At 42.5% G+C, this 12,545-nt stretch overlaps 1 protein-coding gene across 1 annotated transcript in view; it reads right to left on the bottom strand.

The window, feature by feature from the left end:
- The window catches only part of LOC132385165 (layilin-like), a 35,339-nt gene extending 24,300 nt beyond the window's left edge, over nucleotides 1–11,039 (bottom strand). Inside the window, exon 1 of the mRNA XM_059956997.1 lies at nucleotides 10,726–11,039. Coding sequence (XP_059812980.1) covers nucleotides 10,726–10,798 — 73 coding nt within the window. The 5' untranslated portion in view covers nucleotides 10,799–11,039. The remainder of the gene's footprint in view (nucleotides 1–10,725) is intronic.
- Between the last annotated feature and the right edge of the window lie 1,506 nt (nucleotides 11,040–12,545).

Here is a 12,545-nt window from a genome sequence, read left to right on the forward strand (position 1 = left end):
GGGGTTCCTCTATATAATCTCAAGTAAGGAGACTTTTGATTATTAGTTATAACTGCAGCCACCGGGGCTTGATAAATCAATTTAATCCAGGAAATAAATTCTGGACCAAAATTAAACCTCTTCAAAACCTGAAACAAATAAGGCCACTCCACCCTATCAAAAGCTTTCTCTGCATCCAGAGATATAATACATTTGGATTCTTTGACTGAGGGGGAATAAATGATATTTAACAATCTTCAAATATTAAAACGTGAGTACCTATTTTTAATAAATCCTGTTTGATCATTTGAGATAACAGTAGGCAAAATATTCCCAAATCTATTAGCTAGAATTAGCTTAGATTTAGTATTAGCTTAGAGAGATTTTTAAAATCTATATTCAATAAAGAGGATGTGCATCTATAGGGTGCACATTCCAGTGGGTCTTTTTCTTTTTTAGGAATCAATGAGATTAATGCCTCATAAAAGTTTTTGCGAGGTTCCCAGAGGGTATAGAATCAGTAATTGTTTGATGAAGATGTGGTATAACCATTTCATAAAAAGTCTTGTAAAATTCTACCATATAACCATCAGGTCTCGGAGCTTTCCCTAATTGCATAGAGGATATAGCTTTGGCTATCTCCTCTTGTTTGATAGGTGCATCTAATATATCAACATCTTGATTTGAAATTTGGGGTATATTTAACTTTTGCAAAAATCTATTCATAATAATAGTATTATCAGGGAGACCCTCAACTGTGGTCCTCCCCACAGAGTCCTTCCGATGCTATACTGAACTTCAGTGCATCTCTCAACATAGACTGCTAGAGTTTGAAATGAATTTGATTGAGACAGCTCTTTGCAGTGGAAGACTAGAAAGTTTCAGGCTGATATGTTGACATGTTTCCAGCAACAATTGGTTGCTCGACTCAGTGCTTGTGGGAATAGCCTGTAGAGAACAGAGTCCTGTTTCATGCAGCTGCACGGGATGGACCTCAACAATAGGAAACTTTATGTCCATTTCCAGTCCTTCTTAGTAAACACACACCCCATGAGGAGGTGAATGATTGCCTTGTCCATACTGCAGCATCCTTGAAGACAGTATGCAGGAAAACATAAACATAAGAGGTTCTGCAGATGCTGAAAATCTTGAGCACCACACAAAAAATGCTGGAGGTACTCAGCAAATCAGGCTGCATCTATGGAGGGGAGTAAACTGCTTACGCTTCAGGCTGAGACCCTTCATCAGTGTGCAGGGTTTGGGACTCTGTGCTTGAAGGATCTGACAGGGACTGACTTTGGTGTGATTGAAAGCTTGGTGGTATAGCATTCCCCATGACAGTCTGCCCTGACAACCATCTGACGGGAGCCACGATATCCTTCTTCCTCAGATCTTTATACAAACTCTGTGGTCACCAGATTGACTTGTGGCCACAATTGTATTTTTGCACAAATTTTTTGAGGTGCAGGTGTCATCTTCCAACAGAAGAAAAGGTTCTACATTAATCCTACTCATCCTTCACAACAATGGGACCTGCAGAACTTCAGCTCAAAATGACACTTGTAGAATGTGTATATAGGGTTCATACAAAGCTTGATGCAGTCATAAAGGAATGAGAGCCATGCTGAACACATCTCCCGAATATTTGTACATGGCATCCCTGTGGGCACAATTCATTATAGACCTCCAAATGATGTGAGAGATACCTAGCAGGACTGCCACAGTGCAGCAGCAGTGGGAAATGGTACAGCAGCACCAGAAGCAAGTCCCACTGGACGAGCAGATTATTTCATGGGATCAAGACAGAACACCCATCCCATATTCCTAGTTTCTTTTTCTCCTTGACTATGGTGCTCCACCCAGGCCCCAGCTCCTTGCTGCCACGTTCCCAGTACTTCCAAGTGCTGGGACCTGACTGCAAAACATACAGAGGACCAGCTGGGCCAGCTACCAGTGAACACGACCTCTATTTTGCTGTAACTGAGTGGTTTCTGTGGTTGGTTCAAATTAGTTACGGATGCTGGTCACTCTGCTGACTGACAGTGGGTTCATTAAGAAGTCTCTGCTGCCCGGAATCACTACACCCTTTAAGAAAACCTTGTGTTGACAACATAACAATTATTGTCTTCAAATAATGCCTGGACCACTCTGAAGCAACTTCGGTGCGTAGAGCCAAGCAAATTGCTTGGGGTGGCCGTTACTGGGACTGGGCGACTGGTGAGAGTGGGAGTGTCAGGCTTTGGCTTAAAGGAGGCTTCACCTTAGAAGAGGCATTAGCTCTGAGTAAGTTGTCCGGTTAATTTTCTGTCAGGCATCCCTTTTCTCTTACTGTGTCAGGGGTACCTAGTGTAGCTTAAATGGCCGTTGTGTGCTCTTCATGCTGGATGTTGGAGGCCAGGGAGAGCCAGAGTCTCCCAGGGAACTACACCTGTGTGAAGTGCATTCAGCTGCAGCTCCTTGAAGACTCTGTTAGGGATCTGGAGCAGCAGCTGGATGACCTTCGGCTTGTATGGGAGAGAGGGGAGATAATCGATCAGAGTTACAGGGAAGTAGTCACTCCAAGTTGCAGGAGGTGGGTAGCTGATGACTGTCAAGAGAAGGAGTGGGAAGGTGAATAGGCAGTTAACGCAGAGCACCCTGTGGCCATTCCCCTCAATAATAAGCATACTGTTTTGGATACTGTTGTGGGGGATGACCTCCCAGGAAAATGCCACGGAGACCAGGTTACTGGCACTGACCATGGGTCAGTGGTCCAGAAGGGAAAGAGGGAGAAGAGGGGAGTGGTAGTGATCGGGGAATCAATATTCAGGGGAACAGACAGGAGATTCTGTGGACATGAACGGGACACCCGGATGGTATGTTGTTTCCCAGATACCAGGGTCAGGAACGTCTCGGATTGCATCTGCTGCATTTTGGAGGGGGAGGGGGAGCAGCCAGATGTCTTGGTACATATCAGTACCAATGACATAGGAAGGAAAAGCAAAGAGGCTCTGAAGAGAGAATTTAGAGAGCTAGGCAGAGAGCTGAGAGTAGTAAATTCTGGATTGCTGCCTGTGCCACGTGCCAGTGAGGGTAGAAACAGGATGATTTGGCAGATAAATATATGGCTGAGAAGCTGCTGCAGGGAGGAGAGCTTCAGGTTCTTGGATCATTGGGATCTCTTCTGGGGGAGGTATGACCTGTTCAAAAGAGACAGGTTGCACCTGAACTTGAGGGGGACCAATATTCTCGCGGGCAGGTTTGTTAGAGCTGTTGGGGAGGGTTTAAACTAATTTGGCAGGGGTGGAGGATGGGAACCGAAGTGAAGGGACTCAGGATAGGACAGATGGTAAAAAAGCAGAGATAGCATGCGGTCAGACTGTCTGGAAGGGCAGGCAGATGATAGGACAAAATTGCAGCCAGCAGGGTGAATATCAGTGCATCAAAAGGGTAGCAAATACAGTATTCAAAGAGTTTTTATCTCAATGCACGGAGTATAAGAAATAAGGTGGATAATCTTGTTGCACTATTATAGATGGTCAGGTATGATATTATGGCCATCACTGAATCGTGGCTGAAGGATGGGTGTAGTTGGGAGCTGAATATCCAAGGTTACACATTGTATTGGAGGGATAAGAAGGTAGGCAGAGGGGGTGGCGTGGCTCTGCTGGTAAAGAATGGCATCTAATCGGTAGAAAGATGTGACATAGGGTCGGAAGATGTTGAATCCTTGTGGGTGGAGTTAAGAAACTGCAAGGGTAAAAGGACCCTGATGGCAGTTATATACAGCACTCCCAACAGTAGCTGGGATGTGGACTTCAGATTACAATGAGAAATAGAAAAGGTGAGCAAAAGGGCAATGTTATGATAGTCAGGGGAGATTTTAACATGCAGGTTGATTGGGAAAATCAGGTTGTTAAAGGATCTCAAGAGATTGAGTTTGTTGAAAGCCTAAGAGATAGCTTTTTAGAGCAGTTTGTCATTGAGCCTATTAGGGGATCAGCTATACTGGATTAGGGGTTATGTAATGAACCGGAGGTGATTAAGGAGCTTAAGTAAAGGAACCCTTAGGAGACAGTGATCACAATATGATTGAGTTCAACTTGAAATTTGACAGGGAGAAAGTTTGGTCTGACATAGCAGAATTTCAGTGGATACAGGAAATTACAGTGATATGAGAGAGGAGTTGGCCAAAGTAATTTGGAAAGAAATGCTGGCAGGGATAACAGCTGAGCAGGAATTGCTTGAGCTTCTGCAAAAAAAATGAGGAAGGTGCAAGATAGATGTATTACAAAAGCAATGAAATACTCAAATGGCAAAATAGTACAACCGTGGCTGACAAGGGAAGTCAAAGCTAGTATTAAAGCAAAAAAGAGGGCATATAACAAAGCAAAAATTAGTGGGAAGATGGAGGGTTGGGAAGCTTTTAAAAACCTACAGAAAGTAACTAAAAGAATCATTTGGAGGAAAAAAATGAAATACAAAAGCAAACTAGCAAACAATATCAAGATGGATCAAAAGGATTTTTTTTTAGAAATAAAAAGAAAAATGAGAATGGATACAGGGCTACTAGAAAATGACACCAAAGAAATAATAACAGGGGACAAGGAGATGGCAGATGAACTAAATGAGTATTTTGCATCAGCCTTTTCTGTGGAAAACACTAGCAGTGTGCCAGATGTTGAAGGGTGTGAGGGAAGAGAAGTGGGTGCAGTTACCTATTACAAGGGAGAAGGTGCTGAAAAAGCTGAAAGACCTAAAAGCACAAGTCACCCGGACCAGATGAACTGTACCCTAGGGTTCTGAAAGAGGTAGTGCTAGAGACTGTGGAGGCATTAGTAATGATCTTTCAAGAGTCATTGGATGCTGGCATGGTTCTGGAGTGCAAATGTCACTCCACTCTTTGATAAAAGAGGGAGGCAGCAAAAAGGAATAAATAGACCAGTTAGCCTGATCTCAGTGGTTGGGAAGATGTTGGAGTCAATTTTTAAGGATGAGGTTATGGAGTACTTCGTGAGACAGGACAAAATAGGACGAAGTCAGTATGGTTTCCTTATGGATACATCTTGCCTGATGAATCTGTTAGAATTTTTTGAGGAGATTACAAGTAGGATAGATAAAGGTGATGTAGTGGATGTTGTATATTTGGAATTCCAAAAGGCCTTTGACAAGGTGCCACACATAAGGCTGCTTACTAAGTTAAGAGCCCATGGTATTACAGGAAAGTTACTAGCATGGTTAGAGCTTTGGCTGATTGGTAGGAGACAGTGTGTGGGAATAAAAGGATCCTTTTCTGGTTGGCTCCCAGTGACTAGTGCTGTTCCACTGGGTTGGTGTGGACCACTTCTTTTTATGCAGAATATCAATGATTTTGATGATTTAGAAGAAAGTGGCAAATGAACTACAATGTTGGAAAATGCATGATCATGCACTTGGTAGAAGAAATAAATGCGCAGACTATTTTCTAAATGGGGAGAAAATCCAAAATTCTGAGATGCAAAGGGACTTGAGAGTCATTGTGCAGAACACCCTAAAGGTTAACTTGCAGGTAGAGTTGATGATGAGGAAGGCAAATACAATGTTAGTATTCATTTCAAGAGGTCTAGAATACAAGAGCAAGGATGTGATGCTGAGGCTTTATGAGGCACTGGTGAGGGCTCACCTTGAGTGTTGGGAACAGCTTTGGGCTCCTCATCTAAGAAAAAATGTGCTGGTATCAGAGAGGGTTCAGAGGAGGTTCATAAGGATGATTCTGGGAATGAAATGGTTATCATATTGGGAATGTTTGATGGCTCTGGATCTGTACTCACTGGAATTTAGAAGTATGAGTGGGATCTTATTGAACCTTTTGAATGTTGAAAGGCCTAGATGGAGTAGATGTGGAAAGGATGTTTCCCATGATGGAGGAGCCTAGGACAAGAGGGCACAGCCTCAGGATAGAGGGGTGTCCATTTAAAACAGAGAAGGGGAGAAGTTTCTTTAGCCAGAGGGTGGTGAATTTGTGGAATTTGTTACCAAAAGCAAGTGTGAAGGCCAGGTCACTGGGTATATTTAAAGTGGAGATTGATAGGTTCTTGATTGAACATGGCATCAAAGATTATGGGGAGAAAGCCAGGAACTGAGGTTGAGGAGGGGAAAAAAAGATCAGCCATGATTGAATGGCGGAGCAGACTTGATGGGCCAAATGGCCTAATTCTGCTCCTGTGTCTCATGGTCTATGGTCTCAAATTTTCAACGTACATCTTTATTTCTCTTGATCTGTGCTATCCCACAATCACACAGACCGGCTCTTTGCAAATATTGTAAAGAAACAGGAGGAGGGAGAAAGTTGAAGGGGGCACTCCACAAAGAGTAGAACTGATCAAGTTTTGCTTTGAATGAACACAATCCTGATCTACCTTTCCACAATGGCTCTCAGCTTATTTTTCCTTTATTTCTGATGACCACATCATCTACCTGACCACAATGACAAAACAAAAATCAAATTTAAAATCTCCATACAAACGTAAACTAACCATCCCCACAATATCTGACCTCCATATAGTTTTGACTGTCCACACAGCACTCCCTCCATCGGCTGCTGGAGAGTAGTTGAACAGTTGCTGACTGAATGGAAGAGTCTGCAGGAGGCCGAGGAGGTTGATCACAATTAGGACAAGCTGCAGAAGGCCCAGCTTCAGAGTACACCCACTCACTATGCGTGGAAATAATGGAGCTGTCTAAATAACAGGTGATAACTGGGGTATGAGGAGGTCAAAGTGCCAATCTGTTCTCCATGGACCCAAGGAAAATTTAATGACATCAGGTTAGACATGGGCAAGCAACCTCAGTCTGATTATGTCCCTTCTTGCCCCCAGCCGAGTGAGACTTTGGTGTGATCGAAAGTCTGGTGGTGCAGCATTCCTAGGATAATGAATCCGTTCTCCTTGTTGAACAACACTTTGAAGAAACTTTGGGAGCAATTAGAAGGGCAACTGTCTCTCAGCTCCAGTGACCCAAGTTCAATCCTGACCTCAGGTGTTTCCTGTGTGGAGCTTGCATGTTCTCCCTCTAACTGTACCCAGAATACTTTGCCCATGTCCCAAAGGTAGGCAGGGTGGGAGGTTAATGGGCCACTGTAAATTGCCTGAATATAGAAGTGTATGGTAGAAATTGGAGTTAACGGGAATAAGGGTCATAGACAGATGTTCATAGTGCACTACAGGCACTTCGGCTCATCTACTCTGGGCCAAACTACTATTCTGTCTTGTCCCATTGACACGCAACTGAACCATAGCCCTCCATACCCCTCTCATCCGTGTACTTATCCAAACTTCTCTTAAATGTTGAAATCGAACTCGCATCCACTACTTCTGCCAGGGCAGGATAATTTACAGGGAAAATTGTGGGGAATGGGATTGTCCACAAGCTGGCAAAGACTCAAAGAGAAACACTGCAAACAGACTCATGAAGTTGGCCTGTTGTTGGTTGAGTCTCAGATGGTGATGAGGAGACTTACAGGAGTGAGGGATGCAACAAAAACCTTGCACTCAATGCTAGTAAGACCAAGGAATTGACTGTGGACTTCAGTAATTGGAAGTCAGGAGAACACACATCAGTGCTCATTGGGGGACCAGCAGTGGAAAGGATGAGCAGTTTCAAGTGCCTCAGTGTTAACATCTCAGGGGTCAACATATTGATGCAATCACTATGAAGGGACACTAGCAAGAATAGTTCAACAGGAGTTGGAGGAGATTTGGTATGTCACCAAAGACTCTAGCAAATTTCTACAGATGTACTCTGGAGAACATTCTAACTGGTTGCATCACTGGCAAGTATAGAGGGGCCACTGTACAGGATAAGAAGCTCTCAGCCAGCTACATCATGGGCACTGGCTTCACCATCATTGAGGACATCGTCAAAAGCGGTGCCTCCAGAAGGCAGCATCCATCATTCAAGACCTTCACCATCCAGGGCATGCCCTCTTTTTGTGCCCAACAATACCCTGTGAAATCAATATGATCTTGAATCTGTGTAGATCTGATCCAGCACAGGATCTGGAATTTAATATTCTAGCACAATGCTTCAGAATCCCAAACAAACTGGACCTCATCATTGGATCCAGAGGGGGGGCCATGCAGTGGACCAAACTGACCAATTCGTAACGTGTCAGTAAGTCCCATACCAGTACAAGCTTGGATGCCCAGAGTTTACATTGGTTTTAACTCCTAAAAATAAAATACAGATTTTCCAACCATTCACTATTTAAATAATGCTTTGTTCACTTTTCTTTTTTGTAGGATGGATGATCTCACTATTGACTGACATCAATTTGCCAATGTTATTGATCAGTCTTACTCTGATCTTAGCTCCAAACTATATTCTCTACACAACTGCTGATCATTTTGTTATTGGTAAACTTGGATAGTTGTCTCTTTGTTGCATCTCTTAAATCAAGAAAACTTATAATTGAGGCCTCAGTATAACTGAAGCACGAGTGTTTTCTTTTATCCCACTTTGAGGACACCCCCATTACCCCTACACTCTGTCTGCTACTGCTTAACATAATGATCATAATCATTAATTTCCCACCATTGTATTTGTAGTCTGAAAGCTTAGTGAATGCCTTCCTGAAGTCCATATATACCACATCCATTGACATCCCTGCACGTACTAATTTAACTTTATCCTCAAAAAATTCAATTACAGTATCCTTATTGTACATCACCAATGTTCACCTAATCAGGCTAAATCACAGTTGTTCTATTTCCACAATATATGGGAGACTATTGGATGTTTGTTTGCTCTCTTTCTCTCTCTCTTTCATTGTTTTTTTTAATAACAAAGTTACCTTTGTGATTTACCACTTTAAGGTACATTTTTGAAATCAGGAGTACTTTGGAAGTAACTGTCATTTCCACACCTAACATAGAGTAAAAACTATCAGGTTCCAGGATTCCACAACCTTGAACTAACCAAAAGAAATTGCTCTGTTGAATCTTTTAGTCATCTTAAAACACTTCAATTTGGTCAAGTTTAGTCTATCTATGTATTGTTATCATATTGTTTAATAATAACTACAGGAATTCTCCATCCCACTCTGTCCAATTGGTGCGTGGCCTTCTCTCACATAATTGTACTCTCACAACAAAGTCCAATACCAACTTGAGGAACAGCATCCCATCTTCAGTCTGGGCGCTTTGCAGCTTTCTGGACTCAATTTTGAATTCTATAACTTAGGGTAACTTGATTTCTCAGTTGTTAGCAGTCATCCATCTGTGGTTTTATGCTCAATTTGCTTTATGCCCTTACTTTCCCCTTGGATGTGGTGGATAAGCTCAGCCCAACTTCTGATCTGCCCTTCACAACTCCTATTTTGTCTGCGTGTTCACTCTCCAACTCAATGACCAGATAGCTTAGCTTACAGCTTACCCCCATGGTCACCCCAGTTTTCCCCCTCCTCCACCCTCCCTGCATGTTAACAAGCTTGTTTGGTCTCACTGAGCATTTCTGAACATTTTCTGTTTTATATTAGTATGAGGTCTTTCGGCTAATCAAAATTACATTGAAATAGTTCCATTACCCCAATCTTTCACCACTCCTTTGTAACTTTTCTCCACCGGTTTTGGACTATTATAAAATGTACAAAATCCAAATTATCTAGCAATACATGCCAAACCCTAACCACCTGGAAAATAGTTTTACTTCAGGCCATTTTTAGGTCATTTTCCAATTACCACGAATCTGTAATAAAACAGGAAATGTTGAAATAGTCAGCAGGTCAGATGGCAGCCAGGTAGTGAAAAACAGCCAATATTTCAGCTCTTCAGAATAACACAATACTCAGTGATGTCATTCCTCTGGCAAGTCAGATAGAGATAGAGACAGTGAGAGAGATAGAGACAGAGAGATAGGGAGACAGAAACAGTGAGAGAGATAGACAGAGGGAGATAGAGCAATAAACAGTGAGAGAGATAGAGAGACTGGGATAGCGAGAGAGATAGGGAGATAAAGACAGTGAGAGAGGGAGTTAGAGACAGTGAGACAGCGACAGAGACAAGGAGATAGAGACAGTAGGATAGATAGATAGTGAGAGAGATAGAGATATAGAGTGATATAGAGAGAGATATGGAGAGAGGCAAGGAGAGAGAGATAGGGAGAGAGAGAGAGAAAACCAATGAAATTCTCCGCACGCAGCAGCGCTTTGATATCGTTCATAAGTCTCAAATGGGATTTGCGGTTTAACCAAGTGATACTGACCGGTCTGCGCTCCCGGTTGACTGATGAATGGTGGGTCACTGCTATGGAAACTGGATTTACCATATTCTGTAATTTCACACCTTCCATCGCCCACCCCGCACACTCTAATATTCAATGTGCCCAGTCACATTAAACATTTTAGTTTTAGGAAAGTACTCTATCAAAAATTACACTCTATTCCTTAACTCATTGAAAGTAATTTGTTGTTTCTCAATTTCCTTTGCGCTCTTAGGACCAAGTCTGTGGTCATTATAATCATTCAAGCACGTTAATTTAGGAACAACGTCTCAACTTTCCCTTTCCTTTTTACAACTTAATGTCCAGTTATCATCAGCTAATGAATTGAGGCGGCATAGAGAGGGAAATGGGCTCAGACAGATAAGTTATGGTCTGAAAATATACTTAGGTTCGTTCCTGTAACCCTCAAAATAGAATCAGAATGAAAAGTTTTCCGCGCCTAGAGCATAAAATAACGTTAAGAAACAGCGTTCCATCTGCTGGAGAGTTTCGCAGTTTTCCTGAACTCACCTCTCATGAGTTTGAAGGCGAAACTGCAGTGCAGACAGAATACCATCACCGTCAGGATTGCCTTTGGTTCCATGTCAGCAGAACGTCGCCTGCAAAACGCCGGGGGAACGCCGCATCTCAGTAGTTCGGAGAGCCCCGTGCTCCCGGAATCTCCATCCCGCCCGTCTCCACCGGGAAAAGGCAATAAATCCGAGCAGGAAGCCGCGTGGAGATGGGAGGACTGCTGAGATTTACTCTTTCACGCACATGCACACGCACTTTCTCTCGCTGTTTCTTACCCAGGGTCTGATTTCTTCCCACTCTCTCTCTCTCTCTCTCTCCTCCCCCCACTTTCTTTCCCCCGCCTCTCCCTTTACCCACCCCCGTCTACTTCTTCTGCCTCTCTCACTCTCGCCCTCCCCCTCCCGTGTTTGTCTATCTCTTTATATCTCTGTAGCTACTTCCTCCAATTTCACTCCATCTTTTAGTCTCTCTCTCTCTCTCTCTCTCTCTCTCTCTCTCTCTCTCTCTCTCTCTCTTCTCTCTCTCTCTCTCTTTCTCTCTCTGGTGCAGTGGGACTGCAGGAAGCGAGCTCTTCCTAAACATCAGCACTTTTTAACCATTATAGAGGGAACAGTAGAGGGAGTCTGATCAATAAACCAATTAACCAAAGAACAGTTTGAAAAAAAACTAAAAATTGTAAGTCCAATTAAATGTATTAATTTATAGAGGTTCAGACCTGTAACTGTATGGTTAAAGAATAGCAAAAGCAAAGATTAGTAACAGGAACTCTTTAGAAACTGCAAAAAAAAATATGGTACACAGCCCAGAAATAATAGCATTTAAAATGGTTAGGGGTCTGTACCCTGCCTGCCAGTTTAAAGAAGGAGAAGGAATAAATTAGACAACAAGCACTGAGGTATCCAAAACCTCGTTATGTGGTTGGCAAGCCTTTACCTCATCTCCTGACCATTTGTCTTCCTGCAGGAAGAGCCATGTTTATTTTAGCCTTTGGATTTGTTTCCTCTGGCAAGAGGATTAGTTGTTGGATAGCATAAAGATTTACGATAATTGTGAAGGAAAAGAGGGAGGTTGAAGAATTGTTTTACACACCAACTTGTTATATTCTGGAATTCAATGCCAAAAAGGGCAATGGAAACAGATCCGATAGTATTTTTTTCAAAAGAATATTAGAGATGTATTAAAAATGATAAATTCTGCATGTATGTAAGGAAACTGGACTGGAAATGAGGTTGACAGATAGTTGACAGGGTAAAATGGGCTGAGTAACTTCCTCTGTTCTATATTATTCAATGAGAGCACAGAGAGAATCTTATTTTTTAAATTTCCTTATGACATAAGACCATAAGAAATAAGAATTTGGCCATTCGGCCCATCAAATCTGCTCCGCCATTTCATCATGGCTGAATTTCATTTTCTTCTCGGCCCAATCTCCTGTCTTCACCTTGTAACTTTTGACTAATCAAGAACCTATCAACCTCTGCTTTAAATATACTTAATGACTTGGCCTCATAGCCATCTGTGGCAATGAATTCCACAGATTCACTACTCTCTGACTAAAGGAAAGAAGACTGTTCTGTTTGCTGACTCTGTGCTCCCAGAGCATTCCCACACTTACATACTTGTAACCCATTCTCCCCCGTATGGCTGACAACATTCTTGTGATTCTCACACCAGCCACCTACACTAGGGATCAAGTAACCCACCAACCAGCAGATCTTTGGAATTTGAGAGGAAACCCATAATATCAAATGGAGAGCATGCAAACTCCACACAGATAGCACCGGAGGTCAAGATTGAATCTGAGAAAACTGGAGTGT

Source organism: Hypanus sabinus, chromosome X2, assembly GCF_030144855.1.
Source record: "Hypanus sabinus isolate sHypSab1 chromosome X2, sHypSab1.hap1, whole genome shotgun sequence".
Classification (NCBI taxonomy): Eukaryota; Metazoa; Chordata; class Chondrichthyes; order Myliobatiformes; family Dasyatidae; genus Hypanus; species Hypanus sabinus.